The sequence below is a fragment of the Phyllobates terribilis genome, unplaced genomic scaffold (genome assembly GCF_046119375.1).
Source record: "Phyllobates terribilis strain yellow unplaced genomic scaffold, ASM4611937v1 Scaffold_5__5_contigs__length_657084704, whole genome shotgun sequence".
NCBI lineage: Eukaryota > Metazoa > Chordata > Amphibia > Anura > Dendrobatidae > Phyllobates > Phyllobates terribilis.
This window is the reverse complement of record NW_027362765.1, coordinates 118,296,371-118,323,023: the sequence shown is the minus strand read 5'-3', so window position 1 is coordinate 118,323,023 and position 26,653 is coordinate 118,296,371. Positions and strand designations below refer to the sequence as shown.

Below are 26,653 nucleotides of genomic sequence, written 5' to 3'. Positions count from 1 at the left end.
ACTGCTAGAAGGCCAAATATTTTTTCAGAGCTAGATGCAGAAAAAAATGATATTCAGTTTGCAACCTGATGGAGGTCAGTATAGATGGACTAATAGAACAAGTCCCACACACTGCTAGAAGCCCAAATATTTTTTCAGAGCTAGATGCAGATAAAAATTATTTTTAATTTGCAACCTGATGGAGGTCAGTATAGATGGACTAATAGAGAAAGTCCCACACACTGCTAGAAGGCCAAATATTTTTTCAGAGCTAGATGCAGACAAAAAATTATTTTGAATTTGCAACCTGATGGAGGTCAGTATAGATGGACTAATAGAACAAGTCCCACACACTGCTAGAAGGCCAAATATTTTTTCAGAGCTAGATGCAGAAAAAAATGATATTCAGTTTGCAACCTGATGGAGGTCAGTATAGATGGACTAATAGAATGATGCTATGCCCAAAAGATTTTACTTCACTAGGTGCAGTAAAAAAATTGGTATTCTATACACAGGTGGTATATCTTGCAACACAGATAGGCTACTCCACTGACTAACACACTCTGCAATAGGCCAAAAAGGATTAGCTTTGCTAGATTCAGCCAAATGCTGTGAAAAAAACTTGCACAGCACTGGCACAGACCTGCCTGGCTAAAACTGATAGGAACTGATGTAACCTAGTCCTGAAAAGGACTGCAATTACAATTAGTCTTTACTCCCACAATCTATCTATTTAAGAGCACAGACCTGCCTGATAAAAGTCGTAGGAAATGCTGTAACCTAGTCCTTAAAAGGACTGCAATCACAACTATTCCCTACTCCAAAGCTATCTGTAGATTTGTGCGAAAATTGGCTTGAAATTAACAAGGTATAGCGCACACAGCAACAGCGGTGCCGTCTAACACGCAGCTGCAGCAGTGAGAAAATGGTGGCGACGGGGAAAATGGCTGGGTCTTATAGGGCAAGGACATGTGACATACACTGCCAATGACACATGCCCTTGCTTGTGTGAAAAAAAGCACTTCGCTCCGTGTGTGCGCTGCTGATAGGCTGACAGATTGCACCTCCCCACTGTAAATGCGGGAAAGAGAAAAAAAAATGGAGATCTTCATTATTTCTGCAGAGATCCATCCCCTGCCCCTCCCCCCACCCCGCTGTACACTCAAACTGCGTATTAACATTAATTTTCATCATTACTGAGAAAAAATCCAGTTATGATTTTGGTGCACGAACAGTTATCGAACATAACCTCGAACAGCCGAATTTTTCTCAAATCGTTCGTGTTCGCCGAACAGCTCGAACACCGCCCAAAACAGCTCGAATTTGAGATTGGCGAACCGTTCGAGTCGAACAACGCTCATCTCTATTGGTGTCCTTTGGTTTATTGTCCCAGTATTGGTGTCCTTTGGTTTATTGTCCCAGTATTGGTGTCCTTTGGTTTATTGTCCCAGTATTGGTGCCCTTTGGTTTATTGTCCCAATATTGGTGTCCTGTGGTTTATTGTCCCAGTATTGGTGTCCTGTGGTTTATTGTTCCAGTATTGGTGTGCTTTGGTTTATTGTCCCAGTATTGGTGCCCTTAGGTTTATTGTTCCTGTATTGGTGTCCTGTGGTTTATTATCCCAGTATTGGTGTTCTATGGTTTATTGTCCCAGTATTGGTGCCCTTTGGTTTATTGCCCCAATATTGGTGTCTTGTGGTTTATTGTCCCAGTATTGGTGTCCTTTGGTTTATTGTCCCAGAATTGGTGTCCAGTGGTTTAGTGTTCTGCTATTGGTGTCCTTTGGTTTATTGTCCCAGTATTGGTGTCCAGTGGTTTAGTGTTCTACTATTGGTGTCCTTTGGTTTATTGTCCCAGTATTGGTGTCCAGTGGTTTAGTGTCCCAGTATTGGTGTCCAGTGGTGGTTTAGTGTCCCAGTATTGGTGTCCAGTGGTGGTTTAGTGTCTCAGTATTGGTGTCCAGTGGTTTAGTGTCTGATTATTGGTGTTCAGTGGTTTACTGACCCACTATTTGTGTCCATTGGTTTAGTGTCCTACTATTGGTGTCCAGTGGTTTAGTGTCCCACTGTTGGTGTCCAGTGGTTTTGTGTCCCCCTATTGGTGCCCAATCCTTTAGTGTTGTGATATTGGTCTTTAGTGGTTTATTGTCCCGGTATTGGTGTTGAGTGGTTTATTGTCCCAGTATTGGTGTCCTTTGGTTTATTGTCCCAGTATGGTGCCCTTTGGTTTATTGTCCCAATATTGGTGTCCTGTGGGTTATTGTCCCAGTATTGGTGTCCTATGGTTTATTGTCCCAGTATTGGTGTCCTTTGGTTTATTGTCCCAGTATTGGTGTCCAGTGGTTTAGTGTCCCAGTATTGGTGTCCACTGGTGGTTTAGTGCCCAGTATTGGTGTCCAGTGGTGGTTTATTGTCCCAGTATTGATGTTCTATGGTTTATTGTCCCAGTATTGGTGCCCTTTGGTTTATTGTCCCAATATTGGTGTCCTGTGGTTTATTGTCCCAGTATTGGTGTCCTTTGGTTTATTGTCCCAGTATTGGTGTCTTTTGGTTTATTGTGCCAGAATTGGTGTCCTTTGATTTATTGTCCCAATATTGGTGTCCTTTGGTTTATTGTCCCAGTATTGGTGTCCAGTGGTTTAGTGTCCCAGTATTGGTGTCCAGTGGTGGTTTATTGTCCCAGCATTGGTGTCCTGTGATTTATTGTTCCAGTATTAGTGTCCTTTGGTTTATTGTCCCATTATTGGTGTCTTGTGGTTTATTGTCCTGGTATTGGTGTCCTGTTGTTTATTGTCCCAGTATTGGTGTCCTGTAATTTATTGTCCCAGTATTGGTGTGCTTTGGTTTATTGTCCCAGTATTGGTGTCCAGTGGTTTATTGTCCCAGTATTGGTGTCCAGTGGTGGTTTAGTGTCCCAGTATTGGTGTCCAGTGGTGGTTTAGTGTCCCAGTATTGGTGTCCAGTGGTGGTTTAGTGTCCCACTATTGGTGTCCTGTGGTTTAGTGTCCTATTATTGGTGTTCAGTGGTTTATTGTCCCAGTATTGGTGTCCAGTGGTTTAGTGTCCTATTATTGGTGTTCAGTGGTTTATTGTCCCAGTATTGGTGTCCTGTGGTTTATTGTTCCAGTATTGGTGTCCTGTGGTTTATTGTCCCAGTATTGGTGTCCTGTGATTTATTGTCCCAGTATTAGTGTCCTTTGGTTTATTGTCCCATTATTGGTGTCCTGTGGTTTATTGTCCCAGTATTGGTGTCCTGTGGTTTATTGTCCCAATATTGGTGCCCTTAGGTTTATTGTCCCAGTATTGGTGTCCTTTGGTTTAGTGTCCCAGTATTGGTGTCCAGTAGTGGTTTAGTGTCCCACTATTGGTGTCCAGTGGTTTAGTGTCCTATTATTGGTGTTCAGTGGTTTATTGGCCCACTATTGGTGTCCATTGGTTTAGTGTCCTACTATTGGTGTCCAGTGGTTTAGTGTCCCACTGTTTGTGTCCAGTGGTTTAGTGTTGTGATCTTGGTATTCAGTGGTTTAGTGTCCCAGTATTGGTGCCCTGTGGTTTATTGTCCCAGTATTGGTGTCCTGTGGTTTATTGTTCCAGTATTGGTGTCCTGTGGTTTATTGTCCCAGTATTGGTGCCCTTAAGTTTATTGTCCCAGTATTGGTGTCCTTTGTTTCATTGTCCCAGTATTGGTATCCTGTGGTTTATTGTCCCAGTATTGGTGTCCTTTGGTTTATTGTCCCAGTATTGGTGTCCTTTGGTTTACTGTCCCAGTATTGGTGTCCTGTGGTTTATTGTCCCAGTATTAGTGCCCTTAGGTTTATTGTCCCAATATTGGTGTTCTTTGGGTTATTGTCCCAGTGTTGGTGTCCTGTGGTTTTTTGTCCCAGTGTTGGTGTCCTGTGGTTTATTGTCCCTATGTTGGTGTCCTGTGGTTTAATCTCTCAGTGTTAATGGCCGGTGGTTTAATGTTCCTAAAATAATGTCCAGTGGTTTAGTGTCTCAGTATTAGTGTACAATGGTTTGGTGTCCCATTATTGGTGCCCCAGTATTAGTGTCCCAGTACTGATGTCCAGTGGTTTGTGGAGTGTACACTTGACAGCCTCTCTATTCCTGGTAGAAGTTGCTGCCATACTGGAATAAGCAGTTAGAATGAATTTATTCTCAGGAGGTTTCATGAATGGCGGAGGGCTGCTGACAGTCATATTTAGGAGGGGAAGATCTCACTGCTTCTCTAACGTTTAAAGGCAGAAGGAGCGGCTGTCATGTATTATCTAAAATCAATAGATGGAAATTATAAATTTGCAAGGGGTATATATAACTGGACGGGGCTTCATTCCTAAGGGCAGAAAGAGCCGCTGTCATCTGGTTTATAGAATTGCCACCTGGAACATATGTATTCACAATCACATTGAAGAGACAGCACATCTGACAGCCTGACATTTCCTTATAGCTGAAGGAGCGGCTGTCATGATCCTTTCAGAACGAATACCTGGAAAGTCTTCATTAGGAGCCACAAAAATGCATAAGTCTCAGTAGGACTTTCCCTGATGCAGAGGAAGATAGCTTGTGATGAACCTGTAGCCGCCATCTTGGTAATGATAAATCATATCCAGGGATGGCCACACTTCAGCAGCCCCCACCCTTGGGACCTTCTGTTAAAACGTCAACTAGATAGTTTCCCCCCATCCAGGCTCCTGTAAGATAAGAAGCCTACTTAACACTTGAATGCTAGGAGCTTCAAAGACTTCGAGAGGAAACACAGCCAGCAGGGGGGGGTGCTTCGTCTATCTGTACCTGACCATTTGTCCCATAGGACTAGTTTCTTTGTCTGTCACAAGCATGGAGGCATAAGATATAGAAACATGAATAGTACACGCATGTTGCGTGGGATGGGCCAATAAAAAAATATCACGGCGTCCCGGAGCCATTGCGCACACAAGCCTCCGCGGTAGACGTTTGTACGTGCTCTGGAAGCCAAGATATAGCGCGGAGCCATTCCTGAGGACCGTATGGTATCATAATTGATATCAAAAGGTCGGTTACGGCGGCCCGAATCCATGGGAACCCCTGGGGGTATCATGAGACCATCCCAGAAGAAGTTATTGGGTTCCATAGAATTTGGGCTTCTGATCGAAGTTAGACCTGAGGGTGGAGACTGAGTCAGCTGACCTCACCAGCAGTGGGCGGGACAGGGCAGGTAAGATAGCAGGACAGACAAGAGACAAGTCAGTCTTGACCCAAGAGTGGTGTGCTGAACATCTGAGCACCAGCTGAGGCCACCAAGGGGAGGAGCAGTTTGACCATGCGGTGGTAGGCCTCAGCCTGTAACAAAGAACCGTGCCTGCGACCGCAGAATCCTCTCCCTGCGTCACAAGAAAATCAAGAAACCGGTAACTGATATGCTGTGGTGATTCTGTGTGTTGTATTCCATTGTTGTATAGTTTAGCCTGACCTTATACCTGTGTATATTTAGTGGTATATCGTGTATCTAGTGTATTATTATAATCAATTACCTCAAGTAATTGTGGGCCTGCCTTTTATTCTGCATAACGAACGCACGTCCGTGTGAGCTCGGCTCAAGCCAAAAACGCTACCCAGGGTTGGTTCCTGACCCGATATAGGCCCATTCACGGACTGGGCGTATATCTAAAATAGGGACTGGTGGCAGCATACCAACTGGGGATTGGGGAAGGCTGGTAGTGACGGTCGGAGGTTCAGATATATATATTCCTGGCGCGGCCAAGGAAGATATATATACCGCCCTCACTACAGAGGGCCCCGATACCCAGTAGGTTACAGGACAGTCTCTCTGGCGACCGCTTATCCTAGGTGCAGTTCCTTGACTGACCTGAGGCTAAGAGGGCGCTAGCGAGTTGTGCTGTGTAGTGACGTTGAAGGGATAACACACTACCGTGTTCCCTGCGCTGGTTGCAGCTACCTGGCACTACTTTCTCTAGGTGCAGTACCTTGACTGACCTGAGAGGTAAGGGGGCGCCAGAGAGCTGCACCCACCGGCCGGCTTTCATCACATTGGTGGCAGAGCGGTGGGATTGCAGAATAATAGTGTTGTGGGACCCCTACTCCCAGGCACTAAAGACTGCCAGTGGTAACTTCCACTGCTGGAGTCTTAAGGTCAGCCCAACGTTAGACGGTCAGGCTAAAAGTATAACAAGGTGTGTGCAAACTCAGGGTTGCAGCGGTGTCGGTTACCAAGATGGCAGACGGCACCAGGAGCAAGACCCTGCAAGAGGCTAATGCTACGGTCCGTGTGGCAGGAGGGGAGGACATTGTTACTCATGGCGAGGAGGAGTCCAGCCCGGGCACCTCAGGGAGCCAGTCCCCAGTATACGGTCCCGCAGTGGGCTGCCCACCACCTACCCAGCCCAGCCTGTCCAGATCACAAGCCCTTTTACAAGCGGCTATGGCAAGTCTCCAGTCTCATGGCGATGCCGTCTACAAAACCCTCCTGGCAGCATCAGAGAAGGCAGCGGAGGAGGAGCGTGCAGAGCGGGCTGCGGAGCGGGCTGCGGAGCGGGCTGCGGAGCGTGAAGCTGCAGAGCGCCGGGAGGCTGCGGAGCGTGAAGCTGCAGAGCGCCGGGAGGCTGCGGAGCGTGAAGCTGCAGAGCGCCGGGAGGTTGCGGAGCGTGCAGAGCGAGCTGCGGAGCGCCAGCACCAACTGGACCTGGCCCAGCGGGGGCTTCCGCTAGAGCAACCAACCCATCAGGAGACCAAGTCGTCCAAAGTCCGAGCTGAGGACTTCCCTCTACTGGAGAAGGATGGGGACCTGGACTCCTTTCTGGTGGCATTTGAACGGACCTGTCTTCAGCACCATCTGGCCCGGGATCAGTGGGCCAGATACCTGACCCCCCGTTTGAGGGGTAAGTCCCTGGATGCCTTGGGGGACTTACCTGCCGGGGAGGTACAGAACTACGACTGCATCAAGCGGGCCCTGATCCGGCAGTACAACCTCACTCCCGAGTCGTACCGCCAGAAGTTCCGGAGCCTGCTGCGTGGCCCCAAGGACACCTGGACCGATCATATGCGGGCGCTGTTGAGAGCCGCAGAGCACTGGACCTCGGGTCTAGCGCTTACTACCCGCCAGGAGGTCCAGGAACTGTTCGTCACGGAGCAGTTCTTGTGGAACTGCCCAGAGGACCTCCGACAGTTCCTCCGTGACCGAAAACCAACAGGGGCTTCTGCTACAGCCGCCCTGGCAGACGAGTATGCCAATAACAGGGCGCCTGAGCTGAAGAAGTCTGCCAGCAGCACCTGGAGAGGGGGTAAGCCCAGTCATGCCCCTGTTTCCCCGGCCCCTAGAACACAAGGGGTGTATCCCCCTGTTGCCCTCTCCAGGCAAGGACCAGACGTAAGACGTTGTCATCTATGCAACAAACCAGGACACTTTAGGGCTGAGTGTCCCCAGCGCCAAAAGACCCCATCCCAGTCCCAGAGAGCGCCCAATGTTTTGTGTGTGGGAGGGGGTGGTGGTAGGTCCCTGGACAACATCCAACCCGTCACCATAGGCCGTTCTGCGGTCATGGGACTGCGGGACACGGGCGCTGAACGAACACTGGTACGGCCTGAGGTGGTGTCCCCCCAGGACTTGGTACCAGGAAAGACTCTTTCCGTCTCCGGGGTTGGAGGCGTGGAGCCGGCACTTCCCGTTGCCATGGTGTATTTGGACTGGGGTGCCGGAAGGGGGATGCGGGAGGTGGGAGTAACGCCAAATATTCCCGCAAATGTTTTATTAGGGACCGACTTGGGGCGTCTAGTATCGCAGTATGTACCCTCTGAACCCCCAAGTTCGGCCCCCCAAGAGTGTATTGATTTGTCTGCTGCTAATGCCAACCATGTTGTATGTAGTGTGCGTCCTGCTGAGGAGGAGGGAGTGAAACCTGAGGGTAACACCTGCACAGACACAACACAAACAGGGTTAGTGAAAGCAGGTGGGGAGTGTGGGGATGCCCGCAGAGGTGCTCAGCCGGCGTGCCGTGACCTCTTGTCCTCCGGTGAGGGAGGGGGCGGGCAGGATTCTGTAGAGGGAAGCTCAGGGATGGAGAGGGGGGCAGCTACCGGCAGTGTAGGGCTCCCAGGGGTATCCAGGCTGCTGAGTATAGGCCCACTGCAGGGGGAGGAACAGGCCATGGGGGGTGGGGGTGTCCCAAGAGAGGAGCCGCCAGGTAAGACCCCAGGGCAGGAGTTCCCCACATCCGAGATGTCCAAAGGCCTAGGAAGCCTGCCTGATCGGGCGGCTTGGTCAGAAACAGAGGGGAAGCAGGCACTACCCACGGTCACAGCGGTCATAGCCGCTGTCACCAGGAGTGGGAGCGCCGGAGCCCAAGGAGCCTTGCAGAGGTCCGACGGCTTCCCCACTTCTGACCAAGTGTCTGCCGGGTCAGACAGCGGCCAGGTGACATGCCCGGAGGGGCTGACAGAGGATGTGGCAGTTTCGTCGATTCTGGCCACATCAAGTCAGGAATTTCAGGCTGCGTTGGAAGCAGACGACAGCCTGAAAGCTCTCAAGGAACAGGCGGCACAGCCTCCCATGGAGTCAGACTGCGAGCGGGTGGTCTGGGACCAGGGACGGCTGTACCGGGTAACGGTCCAGCAGGGTTCACCGGAGGCGTGGCCCAGGGACCGACAGTTAGTGGTACCCTATCCGTTCAGGGCGGAATTGTTGCGGATCGCACACGAGATTCCGATGGCCGGACACCTAGGGATCGCTAAAACCAAGGCCAGGATAGCTCAGCATTTCTACTGGCCTGGGATGGGAGCCGCGGTGGGTGCCTACTGCCGTTCGTGTGACACCTGTCAGAGGGTGGGGAAGGCGGGGCCGCGCCCCAAAGCCCCACTGGTAACTCTGCCAATCATCGAAGAGCCTTTCTCGAGGGTCGCTGTGGATCTTATTGGACCTCTGTCCACTCCCAGCCACTCCGGGAAATGCTTCATACTCACGGTAGTGGACTATGCCACCCGGTACCCGGAAGCGGTAGCTTTGTCGTCCATTCGGGCCGACAAGGTGGCTACCGCCTTACTGGAGATCTTCTCCAGAGTGGGTTTCCCCCAAGAAATGCTCACCGACCGAGGGACCCAGTTCATGTCGCGGCTGATGGAGTCCCTCTGTAAGCAAATGCAGGTGCAACATCTGGTGGCCAGCCCGTATCACCCACAGACTAATGGCCTGTGTGAGCGGTTCAATGGCACCTTAAAGCAGATGCTTAAGATGTTGGTCGACTCCCACGGGAGAGACTGGGAGCGTTACCTCCCACACCTCCTATTTGCTTACCGGGAGGTTCCGCAGGCCTCAACGGGGTTCTCCCCCTTTGAGCTCCTGTACGGGCGACGGGTACGGGGCCCCCTGGCTCTGGTGAAGGAAGCATGGGAAGGGGATTTGGCCACCCCCGAGGTGTCGGTCATCGAGTATGTCGTGCGCCACCGGGACAGGATGATGGCCTTGGCAAAGCTGGTGCAGGACAATATGGCCCAGGCCCAGGCCGACCAGAAGCGGTGGTACGACCAGAATGCTTGTGAGAGGACCTACCAGGTGGGTCAAAAGGTGTGGGTACTGGTCCCCGTACCACAGAACAAGCTTCAGGCAGCCTGGGAAGGTCCCTACTTCGTGCACCAGAAACTCAACGCCGGCACCTATCTGGTCACCCTGGATCACGCCCGTGGAAGGAGGAAGGCCTTCCACGTGAACATGATGAAGGCTCATCATGAGCGGGAAGCGACTGCCCACCCAGTGTGCAACCTTCCCGAGGAAGGAGAGGTAGAAACCCTCCTGGATCTGCTCACCCAAGCCAAGGCGGGTGGGTCCATCGCGGATGTGGGGGTTGGCCACCAGCTCACGGAGGACCAACGGTCCCAGCTGGGGACCACCCTGCACCCCTTCCGGGGGCTGTTCAGCAGCCTGCCCGGAAGGACTGAGATGGCTGTCCACGACGTGGACACTGGCGATCACCCGCCGATCCGGCGTTCAGCATATCGGGTCTCTTTCGAGGTGCAGGGAAACATGCGCCAAGAGATAGACGAGATGCTGAAGCTGGGGGTGATCCAGGCATCCAGCAGCGCGTGGGCCTCGCCTGTAGTCCTCGTACCAAAGAAGGACCGAACTACACGGTTCTGCGTGGACTACCGGGGGCTCAACGCTGTAACGGCCACCGATGCGTTCCCCATACCACGCATCGATGACCTGCTCGATCGGATGGCCGGGGCTAAGTACCTGACCATCATGGATCTGAGCCGGGGGTACTGGCAGATTCCTCTGACCCCCGCGGCAAGGGAACGCTCTGCCTTTATCACCCCTTTTGGACTGTACGAGTCCACAGTGATGCCATTCGGCATGAAGAATGCCCCTGCCACTTTTCAGCGGATGGTCAATACGCTGCTTGAGGGACTTGAAGGGTACGCGGCTGCGTACTTGGACGATATTGCAGTCTTCAGTCCCACTTGGGAGGATCACCTAGAGCACCTGCGGCAGGTGCTCGGTCGGATCCACCGGGCAGGCTTGACCATCAAGCCGGAAAAGTGCCAGCTGGGCATGAGTGAGGTCCTCTACCTGGGTCACCGGGTAGGCGGGGGGGTTCTGAAGCCAGAACCGGGGAAAGTGGATGCCATCGCATCCTGGCCCACTCCTAGGACCAAAAAGCAGGTGATGTCCTTCTTGGGGACCGCCGGGTACTATAGGAGGTTCGTCCCACACTATAGCACCCTGGCCAAGCCCCTGACGGACCTCACCAAGAAGAAGCTGCCCGTCGCAGTCGACTGGACAGTCGCCTGCGAGACAGCTTTCGGGGCACTCAAGGCCGCCCTAAGTAGCTCCCCTGTACTGCAAGCTGCCGACTTCGACCGGCCGTTTGTGGTACAGACCGACGCCAGTGACTTTGGCCTCGGTGCTGTGCTAAGTCAGGTCAACACGACAGGCCAGGAACATCCTGTCTTGTACCTGAGCAGGAAGCTACTGCCCCGGGAGGTGGCTTACTCCACGGTGGAAAAAGAATGCCTGGCAATTGTATGGGCCCTGCAGCGTCTGCAGCCCTACTTGTACGGGAGCCATTTCACCGTGGAGACGGACCACAACCCCCTCAGCTGGTTACACACGGTCTCTGGGTCGAATGGCAGGTTGCTACGCTGGAGCCTCGCTCTCCAGCAGTACCACTTCTCCATTCGCCACAGAAGAGGCCGTGACCACGGTAACGCTGACGGGTTATCCCGGCAAGGGGAGGGTGCAGAAGGACGCACGGGGGAACACAGGAATGTGCTACCCCCTCGCGCCCTCGTATAGGGGGAGGTGTGATGAACCTGTAGCCGCCATCTTGGTAATGATAAATCATATCCAGGGATGGCCACACTTCAGCAGCCCCCACCCTTGGGACCTTCTGTTAAAACGTCAACTAGATAGTTTCCCCCCATCCAGGCTCCTGTAAGATAAGAAGCCTACTTAACACTTGAATGCTAGGAGCTTCAAAGACTTCGAGAGGAAACACAGCCAGCAGGGGGGGGTGCTTCGTCTATCTGTACCTGACCATTTGTCCCATAGGACTAGTTTCTTTGTCTGTCACAAGCATGGAGGCATAAGATATAGAAACATGAATAGTACACGCATGTTGCGTGGGATGGGCCAATAAAAAAATATCACGGCGTCCCGGAGCCATTGCGCACACAAGCCTCCGCGGTAGACGTTTGTACGTGCTCTGGAAGCCAAGATATAGCGCGGAGCCATTCCTGAGGACCGTATGGTATCATAATTGATATCAAAAGGTCGGTTACGGCGGCCCGAATCCATGGGAACCCCTGGGGGTATCATGAGACCATCCCAGAAGAAGTTATTGGGTTCCATAGAATTTGGGCTTCTGATCGAAGTTAGACCTGAGGGTGGAGACTGAGTCAGCTGACCTCACCAGCAGTGGGCGGGACAGGGCAGGTAAGATAGCAGGACAGACAAGAGACAAGTCAGTCTTGACCCAAGAGTGGTGTGCTGAACATCTGAGCACCAGCTGAGGCCACCAAGGGGAGGAGCAGTTTGACCATGCGGTGGTAGGCCTCAGCCTGTAACAAAGAACCGTGCCTGCGACCGCAGAATCCTCTCCCTGCGTCACAAGAAAATCAAGAAACCGGTAACTGATATGCTGTGGTGATTCTGTGTGTTGTATTCCATTGTTGTATAGTTTAGCCTGACCTTATACCTGTGTATATTTAGTGGTATATCGTGTATCTAGTGTATTATTATAATCAATTACCTCAAGTAATTGTGGGCCTGCCTTTTATTCTGCATAACGAACGCACGTCCGTGTGAGCTCGGCTCAAGCCAAAAACGCTACCCAGGGTTGGTTCCTGACCCGATATAGGCCCATTCACGGACTGGGCGTATATCTAAAATAGGGACTGGTGGCAGCATACCAACTGGGGATTGGGGAAGGCTGGTAGTGACGGTCGGAGGTTCAGATATATATATTCCTGGCGCGGCCAAGGAAGATATATATACCGCCCTCACTACAGAGGGCCCCGATACCCAGTAGGTTACAGGACAGTCTCCCTGGCGACCGCTTATCCTAGGTGCAGTTCCTTGACTGACCTGAGGCTAAGAGGGCGCTAGCGAGTTGTGCTGTGTAGTGACGTTGAAGGGATAACACACTACCGTGTTCCCTGCGCTGGTTGCAGCTACCTGGCACTACTTTCTCTAGGTGCAGTACCTTGACTGACCTGAGAGGTAAGGGGGCGCCAGAGAGCTGCACCCACCGGCCGGCTTTCATCACAGTGTCCCAGTACTGATGTCCAGTGGTTTGTGGAGTGTACACTTGACAGCCTCTCTATTCCTGGTAGAAGTTGCTGCCATACTGGAATAAGCAGTTAGAATGAATTTATTCTCAGGAGGTTTCATGAATGGCGGAGGGCTGCTGACAGTCATATTTAGGAGGGGAAGATCTCACTGCTTCTCTAACGTTTAAAGGCAGAAGGAGCGGCTGTCATGTATTATCTAAAATCAATAGATGGAAATTATAAATTTGCAAGGGGTATATATAACTGGACGGGGCTTCATTCCTAAGGGCAGAAAGAGCCGCTGTCATCTGGTTTATAGAATTGCCACCTGGAACATATGTATTCACAATCACATTGAAGAGACAGCACATCTGACAGCCTGACATTTCCTTATAGCTGAAGGAGCGGCTGTCATGATCCTTTCAGAACGAATACCTGGAAAGTCTTCATTAGGAGCCACAAAAATGCATAAGTCTCAGTAGGACTTTCCCTGATGCAGAGGAAGATAGCTTCTGTCGAAACGCGTTGTGGTGTTAGAAAGCGTATTAAACAATAAAAGGTCTGTGTGTTATAACCTTAATCCCCTGTCTAGTTGTTCTAGCACTTCCCTAACACCGCACAATTCTTTCTTTCTTGACAAAAATGCTAAAGTCTCAAGAACCATCACAATGACGATCGCTTCTATAGAAGTCGTTATTTCTATACATGACGAGTCCGGTTCCTCATTCTTCATGAACTATTTGCAAAATATTCTTATCTTGCAAAAAGTGGAGATTTTATTTAATGGTCTGCTGGTAAATTGAAGAAAAGTTTCGGAAGTTCCCTAATTACAGGCGAATGTGCAAAACTTCATCTTTGCGAGATTGCATCAAATACATAGGAAGCAAATGCAATAAACCCCAATTGCTTCATCCTTGGCGTGAACGGAAGAGCTGACACTTCCCCAAAATGTTATGTAAATGGTCTCTACATCTTAAAGTGGAAACACCCCCCCTACCCTACCCCACCCCCAATTTACTGTTAATGATTATACCAGGGAATTGCTTAAATAACAGCTACATAATAAAATGCTGGTATCAGAACCCCTTCTCATTGGTGTGTGGGGAAAGGGAGGTGACAAATGGGCTGAAAGTGTAAAAACAGCAATTACAACAACGCTTGTCAGTTTGACTTTTATAAACTCTTAAAGGGGTTGTCTAGAATTTAAAAAAAAAACTATACCCGCTTTTCTCTAAGAACAGCGCCACCCCCATCTATGGGTTGTGTCTGGTATTGCAGCTCAGCTTTATTCAAGTGAGTGGTGCAAAAGCTGCAATACCACACAAAACCTGTAAATAGGGGTTGCGCTATTTTTGGAAAAAAAGAGGCATGTTTTTCTAATCCTGGATATTACCTTTAATTTAACCCCTTCTGTTGTGATTGTGCTTGTATGATCACATGTCCAGATAGTCATTCTTATGTGTGATATTGATTATTTTACAGAAGAAACCAAAAGAAGGCTCTGGAGCTGGAGGTAAGTGACCGCCACCAGGACTGGTCGGGAGTGGGAGAGGAGGACAGTGGGGAGGTCGCATCACGGCCACAGTCAGCAACTCAGAAACATTACATGATGGGGAATGTAGTAGCAGGTAGTATCCCACATGATAGGCTTAGATATACAGCTGAGTAGACGGTATCATTAGATACCCAACTGAGAAGACGGTATCACACATGATAAGCTTAGATACACAGCTGAGAAGACAGTATCACACACGATAGGCTTAGATACACAGCTAAGCAGACAATATCACATGTGTTAGCCTTGAATACACCATCCCAGCAGACAGTATCACACAATAGATTAGATCCAGCAGTTCAGCATATAGTATCAGACTTACTAGGCTTATATATACTTAGATTCAGCAAAACAGGCGACCATATCACAGATGTTATGCTTAGATACATCGGCTCAGCTGTCATTATTTTATGTGATAAGCTTAGATACATTGGTTTAGCAGACAGTATCACAAGTGATTGGCTTTGATACTGTAGCTCAGCTATCAATGTTACACGTGATGGCTTTAAATACGTAGCTCAGCAGACAGTATCACACATGATAGGCTTAGATACAGTGGGCCAGAAGACCGTATCACATGTAATAGACTTAGATACACAGGTACACATGTGGTCAAAATTGTTGGTACCCCTCGTTTAATGAAAGAAAAACCAACAATGGTCACAGAAATAACTTGAATCTGACAAAAGTAATAATAAATGAAAACTCTATGAAAATGAACAAATGAAAGTCAGACATTGCTTTTCAACCCTGCGTCCACAGAATAAAAAAAAAAAATGAAACTCATGAAATCGGCCTGGACAGAAATGATGGTACCCCTGAAAATAATGTGACAAAAGGGACATGTTAAATCAAGTTGTGTCCACTAATTAGCATCACAGGGGTCTACAATCTTGTAATCAGTCAGTGGGCCTGTATATAGGGCTACAGATACTCACTGTGCTGTTTGGTGACATGGTGTGTACCACACTCAACATAGGCCAGAAGAAGCAAAGGAAAGAGTTGTCTCAGGAGATTAGAAAGAAAATTATAGACAAGTATGTTAAAGGTAAAGGTTATAAGACCATCTCCAAGCAGCTTGATGTTCCTGTGACTACAGTTGCTCATATTATTCAGAAATTTAAGATCCATGGGACTGTAGCCAACCTCCCTGGCCGCAGGAGGAAAATTAATGACAAATCAAAGAGACGGATAATACGAATGGTAACAAAAGAGCCCAGGAAAACTTCTAAAGAGATTAAAGGTGAACTTCAAGCTCAAGGAACATCAGTGTCAGATCGCACCATCTGTCATTGTTTGATCCAAAGTGGACTTCATGGGAGACGACCAAGGAGAACACCATTGTTGAAAAAAATCATAAAAAAGCCAGACTGGAATTTGCCAAACTACATGTTGACAAGCCACAAAGCTTCTGGGAGAATGTCCTGTGGACAGATGAGACAAAAATGGAAGTTTTTGGCAAGGCACATCAGCTCTATGTTCACAGATGGAAATCTGAAGCATATCAAGAAAAGAACACTGTCCCTACTGTGAAACATGGAGGAGGCTCTACTTTGTTCTGATCCAAAACACACAGCTAAAAACACCCTGAATGGCTAAGAGGAAAACAATGGACTATTCTGAAGTGGCCTTCTATGAGCCCTGACCTAAATCCTATTGAGCATCTTTGGAGAGAGCTGAAACATGCCGTCTGGAAAAGGCAACCTTCAAACACGAGACAACTGGAGCAGTTTGCTCATGAGGAGTGGGCCAAAATACCTGTGGAGAGGTGCAGAAGTCTCATTGGCAGTTACAGGAATCGTTTGATTGCAGTGATTGCCTCAAAAGGTTGTTCAACAAAATATTAAGCTGAGTACCATCATTTCTGTCCAGGCCTATTTCATGAGTTTAATTTTTTTTTAAATTCTGTGAAGCAGAAAAGCAATGTCTGACTTTCATTTGTTCATTTTCATAGATTTTTAATTTATTATTACTTTTGTCAGATTCAAGTTATTTCTGTGACCATTGTGGGTTTTTCTTTCATTAAACGTACCAACAATTTTGACCACGTGTGTAAACAGACAGTATCACGTTATATGTTTAGATACAGCAGCTCGGCTGTCAGTGTTAGACATGATAGGCTTAGATACGGCACCTCAGCTGTGACTATTACACACTATTACACATGATGGGCTTAGATACACAGCTGAGTAGATGGTATCACACATGATAGGCTTAGATACACTGCTGAGTAGATGGTATCACACATGATATGCTTAGATACACAGCTGAGTAGATGGTATCACACATTATAGGCTTAGATACACAGTTGAGTAGATGGTATCACACATGATAGGCTTAGATATCCAGCTGGGTAGACGGTATCACACATGATAGGCTTAGATACACAGTTGAGTAGATGGTATCACACATGATAGGCTTAGATACACAGCTGAGTAGATGGTATCACACATGATATGCTTAGATACACAGCTGAGTAGATGGTATCACACATGATAGGCTTAGATACACTGCTGAGTAGATGGTATCACACATGATATGCTTAGATACACAGCTGAGTAGATGGTATCACACATTATAGGCTTAGATACACAGTTGAGTAGATGGTATCACACATGATAGGCTTAGATATCCAGCTGGGTAGACGGTATCACACATGATAGGCTTAGATACACAGTTGAGTAGATGGTATCACACATGATAGGCTTAGATACACAGCTGAGTAGATGGTATCACAGATGATAGACTTAGATAGCGCAGCTCAGCTGACACTATAGGCTTAGATACACAGCTCAGCAGACAGTATCACATTGCTCTATGGTGCGGGGATATTGACGCGTGTGTTTCCTCACAGGCGATGATCCCGTCATCCTCGTGGCTTTGTATGATTATGATGGCGTGCACCCGGATGATCTGACATTTCAGAAAGGAGATACTTTACAGCTTCTTGAGGAGTAAGTAGTAGAATATTACAGGTTCACTATGTACTTATATCTAGGGTTCACAGCCACAGGCTTAATATAGATGTAAGAGGTTCTCTGAGCTGCTGTGTCCCCACCTGACTGCAAAGTGCAGAACAGCGCCCCAGACAGGAGAACAAGGGTCGTCGCCCCCTGCTTGTGGTGCCCAATGCTAGAATAATTCTCTCTCACCACAGGAAGATCAGCGCTTCTAGAAATTATTACAGTGCAAAACTCTGTTCCCTTTTTACCATAGCTTCCCTGTAACCTAGATATATTATTTCCCCTTCAACCTGTCAATACATAGGACAGTTCGTTACAACTTTTTTTTCTTGTTCTAGGTCTGGAGAATGGTGGAAAGCCCGTCTGACCATTACAGGACAAGAAGGTTATATCCCCAGCAATTATGTGGGACGGGTTAATTCCTTGGAGTCTGAAGAGTGAGTGTCCCTTTAAATACATGTCTGAAATAAGTAAACGGGTCCACCAGTTGTCCCATAAAGCAGACTGCATTGAATCAGTTCATCATATATTTTTATAGCAACCACAGCTTTTCTTACATAAAGCTCCAAATCGCCTAGTAAGGCTATAAAAATCTGGGTGCGGGTAGTTTTCAGTAGGGGGAGCTCATGAGCTCAGTGCATACATATTTATTATTGAATCCAGTATGCAGTGAGCTCCCCCTAGTGGTGGCTATAGGTAGACAGAATTTTATAATGTATTTCTTTGAGATCTATGAGGTACTAACACGGCTATAAAAATATATTATGAAATGAGTCAGCAAAGAATTGTTACACATTACCCTAAAAACAGTTTGTAATATCTCACTGGTCTTAGAAATAGCAGATTTGGAATTTCACAGCAATATGAAAGTGTCAACAAGCCTTGAATTTGAGCAAATCTTCAAGTTTCCATTTAGCAGAGAATTCTTTGTTTTATTTCCGCAGATGGTATTTTAAGAGCGTTGGTAGGAAGGAAGCTGAGCGGCAGCTGCTGTCCTCCGAGAACCAGGCCGGAGCATTCATGATTCGGGACAGTGAGACCATGAAAGGTGCGCCTTATAGGGTTCCTGATGTCAATCTACAAAACTATTGGGTTTCATAAGTATGAAATTTGGGGAGAAGAAGGGCAGATCCATGAGACCAAACTATATGGAGTGAACCAGGGTGGTGCTGGTCTATAAAGTGATGTTCAATACTCCAGTCACATCCAAAGCTGCTGCACTTGATCTATTCACTTGCTACAGGCTTTAACATCTCTCTGCTGCCACCTACTGGTTCATATCATGTCTGACGTCGCCTACTGATATTTTTTCAGGTTGTTACTCACTTTCGGTCAGGGACTACAACTCTCAGTCTGGGAACATGGTGAAGCATTACAAGATCCGTACTCTGGATAATGGAGGTTTCTACGTCTCTCCTCGCAAAACTTTCAGCTCTCTGCAGGAGCTGGTCAGCTACTATAAAAGTAAGATGGGCCATGGTTAAAATTGGGGGGAAAAAAGAATAGATTTATATTCAGGAGGAATCATTTGTAAGTCAGGTGGCGGTAGCTTTAGGATTTATGTCTGATTTACCTTCTCAGGTAATATGGACGGCTTGTGCCAGTATCTCACCAAGCCTTGTAAGTCGGCTTGTCCACAGAAACCATGGGAGAAGGACGCCTGGGAGGTCCCGAGGGAATCGCTGAAGCTGGAGAAGAAGCTTGGAGCCGGACAGTTTGGAGATGTTTGGTTGGGTACGTGCTCAGCATAAAAATGCTGAGATACAGTATCATACATGATTGGCTTGGATTCCCCATTTTAGCAGACAGATATGATAAACTTAGATAAAGCAGCTCATATCACACATGATAGGCTTAGATTTTACAACTTAGCAGACAGTAGGACACATTATAGACTTAGATACAGTGGTTTGGCACCCATAGATACACAATAGACTTGGATACAGTTCTTTGGCACCCATAACCACACAACAGACTTGGATACAGTGGCTTTGCACCCATAACCACACAATAGACTTAGATACAGTGGCTTTGCACCCATAACCACACAACAGACTTGGATACAGTGGCTTTGCACCCATAACCACACAATAGACTTGGATACAGTGGCTTTGCACCCATAACCACACAATAGACTTGGATACAGTAGCTTTGCACCCATAACCACACAATAGACTTGGATACAGTGGCTTTGCACCCATAATCACACAACAGACTTGGATACAGTGGCTTTGCACCCATAACCACACAATAGACTTGGATACAGTGGCTTTGCACCCATAACCACACAATAGACTTGGATACAGTGGCTTTGCACCCATAACCACACAATAGACTTGGATACAGTGGCTTTGCACCCATAACCACACAATAGACTTGGATACAGTAGCTTTGCACCCATAACCACACAATAGACTTGGATACAGTAGCTTTGCACCCATAATCACACAACAGATTTGGATACAGTAGCTTTGCACCCATAACCACACAATAGACTTGGATACAGTGGCTTTGCACCCATAACCACACAACAGACTTGGATACAGTGGCTTTGCACCCATAATCACACAATAGACTTGGATACAGTGGCTTTGCACCCATAACCACACAATAGACTTGGATACAGTGGCTTTGCACCCATAACCACACAATAGACTTGGATACAGTAGCTTTGCACCCATAATCACACAACAGATTTGGATACAGTAGCTTTGCACCCATAACCACACAATAGACTTGGATATAGTGGCTTTGCACCCATAACCACACAATAGACTTGGATACAGTAGCTTTGCACCCATAACCACACAATAGACTTGGATACAGTGGCTTTGCACCCATAATCACACAACAGATTTGGATACAGTAGCTTTGCACCCATAACCACACAATAGACTTGGATACAGTGGCTTGGCAGCCAAAATCACAAGATAGACTTAGATATGCAGCTGATATCATACATGATAGGCTTAGATTCATCAACTTAGGAGATGTTATAACACACAATAGACTTAGATACAGTGGCTCAGTAGATATTCATATCGCAAATTATAGCATTAGATACACCAACTCAGCAGACAGTACACACATGATAGGTTTCGATACAGCAGCCGAGCAGACGGTATCACACAATAAGCTTAGATGTCTCAGGTCTTCAGACAGTATCATACATTAGATACTAATCTGAGCAGACTGTATGATACATGAAGGCTTAGATACACTCCCTGGGGATTATTGTACACTCACCTTTGTGCCATCTCTTACCCACAGCAACATACAATGGGCACACACAGGTGGCAGTGAAGACCATGAAGCCGGGCAGCATGTCTCCTGAGGCCTTTTTGGAAGAAGCCAACCTTATGAAGACCTTGCAGCATGACCGCCTTGTTCGTCTTAATGCCGTCGTAACCCAGGAGGAGCCCATATACATCATCACTGAGTATATGGAGAAGGGCAGCCTTCTGGACTTCCTCAAGAGCCAGGAAGGGAATTGCCTGTCACTGCCGCAGCTTATCGACTTTTCTGCCCAGGTGAGGGTCACAGAGTCGGACAGTATTGGGGTCACCTCCCAGATCACGGCCTATTGTGTCTTATAGGTTTTTTTTTTTAAACTTTTTTTGCTTTTTACGCCTGTAGATTGCGGAGGGCATGTGGTTCATTGAACAGAAGAATTACATCCACCGGGATCTGAGAGCAGCAAACTGCCTGGTGTCCGCATCTTTGGCATGTAAAATCGCAGACTTCGGGTTAGCTCGAGTGATCGAGGACAGCGAGTATACAGCACGGGAGGGTAACTATCAGAATAATGGGGACAAGCTGTGGCTGGTAAAGTCAGGTGGCATCTGGACAGATATGCTATTAATATTTTAGGTGCCAAATTTCCCATTAAATGGACGGCTCCCGAGGCAGCAAACTACGGCTCCTTCACCATCAAATCTGACGTCTGGTCATTTGGCATCTTAATGACGGAAATTATCACATATGGAAGGACCCCGTATCCAGGTGAGAGCATCATGTTTTGCAGGCAGAAGTGGGCATTTTGTGGGCTGAACCAAATAAAATAAGGAATCACAGAAAAGTATGTCCCACGGACGGACATGAGAAGTGCCAATGGCAGGACATGTCCTTCCGAATTGATTACAAGTTATTTTCTTTTCTTCCAGGAATGTCCAATCTGGAAGTAATTACCGCTCTGGAGCGCGGGTATCGCATGCCATGCCCAGCCAACTGCCCTCAGGAGCTGTACGGCATCATGCTGCAGTGCTGGCAGCAAAACTCAGAGCAGCGACCAACCTTTGAATATTTGCAAGGAGTCCTGGAGGATTTCTTCACTGCCACGGAAAGCCAGTACCAGCAGCAGCCGTAAGGAGTGCCGGGTTGTGCCCATTTGCCACTGACTGTCCAAATCTGTCACCCAACCACATCATTGCAAACCATCAGTGGCGCAATATACTGTTACAGATGCTAATAATTGGGCTATAATTGCTGCCCGCCCTCTATGGGGTATTATCTATTAACACCGTTGCCTTATGTACATTTATACCAATCGGATGGCGGCAGATCAATCAATATCTGCAAATTGATTCGTTAACAGAGAAGATCGGTGAACAGTTACATCTATAATTATAGATTAAAAACCCAGAATTTGAGACTTTTATAGCTATTTGTATAATATTAGAGCAGAAACTATATTTAGTATTGTGCTGGTGGTGTGCCCACCGCTGCCGGTACTGGCACCAAAAGCCGGGTGGCACAAAGCTAACCGGCACTGTATACATTGGTCTTATTGGGTTGTGATTATAGACTCTGAGCCCTTCCACCGACATTAAGTGCATGCAAATCGGGCCTGCTGTATGTAGACTGGTGAGTGAACCAGTGCCATGTATTTGAAACTGATCCATGAGAGGGTACACCTGCAGACTGAGCCAGCACTGTGTACACTGCAGACCCTGAACAAGCAGGGTGCAGACTGTGGACTCCGAGCAAACACTGGAGACTGCGAACCACCACTGTGTACAATGGAGACTGAACTAGCACTGTGTACACCGCATACCCTGAACAACCAGTGTGCAAACTGTGGACTGTTAGCAAACCCTGGAGACTGCGAACCAGCACTGTGTACAATGGAGATTGAGCCAGCACTGTGTACAATGGAGACTGAACTAGCACTGTGTACACCGGAGCCCCTGAACCAGCACTGTGTACACCGGAGACCCTGAACCAGCAGGCGTTACATAGGATACTTATGAGCAAACACCTGAGACGTTGTACCAGCACTATGTACAATGGGAATTTTGTTACACCGCTGTGTACATTGGATATTTCGGCAGCGCCGAATACTCCTGAATCTTGCACACTGTATATGGGAGACTGTCGCTCAGCACTGAGCACTGGTGTTTTTAACCATTTGTGTGTTATCACCTTTTTCTATAGATATACTGTTTTCACTGAGCGAGGCTTATAGCACTTTCATATCGCAGTCATCTAATTGTTTCTTTTTATACATTCACTTAATCTGTCTCTACTGCTGGGAATACAGCACATAATACACAAGTGTGCATAGTGTGTGATCATCTCATGTGGAGTCCATGCTGGTCTGTGTGTGTCCCAGAATAATGCCATGTATACACTGAGGTCAGCATGTAATACTCTTATACCATGCCCACATAACACCATTATACAGTGCTCACGTTATATCACCGCACTGTGTCCACATAATACTATGACTACAGAGTAACTACATATTACTGTTATTCAGTGGCCACATAATACAGCTTGGCTGTGTCCACATAAGAGTGTCAATTAACATTTAATAATGCAACATAACAACCTCATAATCTGCTATACAGTGCCCATAAATGCCACTATACAGTGCCTATATTATTACAACTATACAGTGTCCACATAATACCACTATAGAGGTAAGAGTGTCAATGTCCATGTAAAGGTGCTGTTTGTTAACTACATAGTACACCTATACTATGATGCACGATATACAGTTCTCAGATAGTAATGTTCAATCTTAATGTAATACTGTTGTACAGTTCCAGTATAATAGCACTATATGGTGCCCATATACTGTATGGTGAATACATAATGTTGCTATATGGCTAGCACACTGTCATGTAGTGCCTACTTAATACTGTTATATGGTTAGCACACCGTCATACAGTGCCTATATAATACTGCTATATGACAAGCACACCGTCATACAATGCCTAAATAATACTGCTATATGGCTAGCTCATCATCATACAGTGCCTATATAATACTGCTATATGACAAGCACACCATTATACAGTGCTTACATAATACTGCTATATGACAAGCACACCATCATACAGTGCCTACATAATACTGCTATATGGCTAGCACACTGTGATACAGTGCCTACATTACTGCTATATGGCTAGCACACTGTCATACAGTGCCTAAATAATACAGCTATATGACAAGCACACTGTCATACAGTGCCTAAATAATACTGCTATATGACAAGCACACTGTCATACAGTGCCTACATAATACTGCTATATGACAAGCACACCGTCATACAGTGCCTACATAATACTGCTATATGACAAGCCCACCATTATACAGTGCCTACATAATACTGCTATATGGCTAGCACACCGTCATACAGTGCCTACATAATACTGCTATATGGCTAGCACATCGTCATACACTGCCTACATAATACTGCTATATGACAAGCACACCGTCATACAGTGCCTACATAATACTGCTATATGGCTAGAACACTGTCATACAGTGCCTACATAATACTGCTATATGACAAGCACACAGTCATACAGTGCCTATATAATACTGCTATATGGTAAGCAATGTCATACAGTGCCTATATAATACTGCTATATGGTAAGCACATCACCATACAATGATATAATACTGCGCTGTGGTAAGCACACCGTCATACAGTGATATAATACTGCTCTATGGTAAGCACACCACCATACAGTGATATAATACTGCTCTTTGATAAGCACACCACCATACAGTGATATAATACTGCTCTATGGTAAGCACACCATCATACAGTGATATAATACTGCTCTGTGGTAAGCACACCACCATACAGTGCCTACATAATACTGCTATACAGGGAGACTACCTAACAGTGCCCAAATAATGCTAGAAATTGTTGCTGTACCTCTGTACTCCACCACCCCCATTCTATCCCATCGGCTCTGGGGAACATAGGAGTGAATCCAAACAGCTCTAGCTGCCATTGGTATTTCTGATTTTGGGAAAGGTGGGTGACATTGAGAATGCCATCATTACATTTCCCACAGAAGCTGCCACACAACTGTCCTGGCATGGTAACACAGGGCCAGCAGTGACACCTATCAGCAGCCACATACGTCTGCCACTCAGAGTTGTAGGAAAGCTGGGTGTCAGTGTGCTTAGCCCCATCTTTACTGGTAATGAAAACAGAATTTTTGACAGAAGAGATTGTATCATCTTGACTGCTGATGTCTGATCTGATGCCCCAGCGAGCTGTCAGAGCCGAGATCACTATCTGCCGGAGATTATTTCAGACATTGCTGAGGATAAACTGCATCTGATCAGCATTTTTTGCAGGATGTCATGTTACGGGCTGATGCACACAGGGGACACATGTGCACACGACATGTACGGCCGCACATAGCCCCCACTGCTCATGACTTAGGATGCACTGTGAGACCTCTCTGAGTGCCCCCGACAATTGTATAGTGGCTCCTTCAGGCATTGCTGGGTCCTTGCAGATGCCCGGCGTTACAGTCAATCCATGCCATCTTGAGGATAGCTATAAGCAGTGCTGAGGTGGAGTTGTACCCAGGTCCAAAGGCTTCTCTGCCACATAAATCACCAGTATAATAAATATTACATGGTAGAAGGGGGTCTGTAGGGTAGATTTTGTACTGGGGGCTGCTCGCACTTGGTACAGCAGGGACTACAGTGGCACCTGAGCTCCAGGACCAATGGATTACTAACCATTTTATATAATACAGGGTGCAAGGTGCCAGCCCTACCGCCAATGGGCACAATAGCAATGCAAGGAAGAAGGAACCAGAACAGCATTCCTCATATTAGTGTCTGCCACCAATGCCCCCATATTAGTGTGCCAATTATAGATGCTCCCATATTAGTATGCTAGTCACTAAACTCCCAAAATTACTGTGGTGCCAGCCAAAGACACTCTCATATTAATGTGCTAGTCACAGATGCCCCCAAATTAGTGTGCCAGTCACAGATACCCCCATATGAATGTGCCAGTCACAGATGCTCCCATGTTAGTGTGTGCCACCGATGCCCCAATATTAGTGTGCCAATTATAGATGCTCCCATATTAGTGTGCTAGCCACAAATGCCCCCATGTTAGTGTGCTAGTCACAGATGCCCCCATATTATAGTGCCAGTCACAGATGCCCTCATTTTAGTGTTCTAGTCACGGATGCCCCCATATTAGTGTGCTAGCCACAGATGCCTCCATGTTAGTGTGCTAGTCACAGTTGCCCCCATATTAGAGTGCCAGTCACAGATGCCCCCGTTTTAGTGTTCTAGTCACAGATGTCCCCATTTTAGTGTTCTAGACACAGATGCCCCATATTAATGTGCTAGCCACAGATGCCCCCATTTTAGCCGCAATGCTCCTCTGGGAAATATGCAAATTGTCTCTTCAGAGAGGAAGAGGACTAGAACTCTAGTGCCACCTATTGGAAGTAGCAATCCTAAAAGTCACTAGTGACCCTTTAACGAGCCTTATCACATGACATGGGATATAAGCCAGAACGTCAATTTGCAGACACTATGTTTTGGGGTACTGCCCTGTAAAATTCACCAAATTTATCAAACATCAAGCGACTCTGATAAATTTGGCAAAAGAAATGGCCACACAGTCACCAGTAAAAAGGGTTTCAAAAACCCCCAATGGTAAATTTCCATCGACTTTCAGAACGTGATCTGTTGTGCACCCAGACCAAAAAGAAAGTAGCCTTAATGTGCCAGCCAAAGATGTCCCCATGTTAGTGTGTGAATCACAGGTGCCCCCCATATTAGTGTGATAATCCCAAATCCCCCCTTATTAGTGTGAATCACAAATAGCCTCCATATTAGAGTAAATCTCAGGTTCCCCCTTATTAGTGTGAATCACAGTCCCCTTCATATTAGCGTGAATAACAGATTTCCACCATTTTACAGTAAATCACAGTTGCCCCCTTATTAATGTGAATAACAGGTGCCCCCATATTAGTGTGAATCACAGATTTCCACCATATGGGCACAGTCAAAGGCTGTATGAATCGGACCGAGACTGGACCACAATGCACAAACTGGCCGGCAGCTCTCCCGACCCGAGCATGAGAGCTTCACGTATTTCTATGCAGCCGTCAAGCTTGGGT

The 26,653-nt window shown here is 47.2% G+C and overlaps 1 protein-coding gene across 1 annotated transcript in view; it reads left to right on the top strand.

The window, feature by feature from the left end:
• The window catches only part of HCK (HCK proto-oncogene, Src family tyrosine kinase), a 56,680-nt gene extending 33,855 nt beyond the window's left edge, over positions 1-22,825 (top strand). Inside the window, exons 3-12 of the mRNA XM_073682802.1 lie at positions 14,217-14,247; positions 17,144-17,243; positions 17,591-17,689; positions 18,197-18,300; positions 18,567-18,716; positions 18,834-18,986; positions 20,523-20,782; positions 20,889-21,042; positions 21,123-21,254; positions 21,416-22,825. Of these exons, the coding sequence (XP_073538903.1) occupies positions 14,217-14,247; positions 17,144-17,243; positions 17,591-17,689; positions 18,197-18,300; positions 18,567-18,716; positions 18,834-18,986; positions 20,523-20,782; positions 20,889-21,042; positions 21,123-21,254; positions 21,416-21,618 (1,386 nt within the window). The 3' untranslated portion in view covers positions 21,619-22,825. The remainder of the gene's footprint in view (positions 1-14,216; positions 14,248-17,143; positions 17,244-17,590; positions 17,690-18,196; positions 18,301-18,566; positions 18,717-18,833; positions 18,987-20,522; positions 20,783-20,888; positions 21,043-21,122; positions 21,255-21,415) is intronic.
• Positions 22,826-26,653: the final 3,828 nt, after the last annotated feature.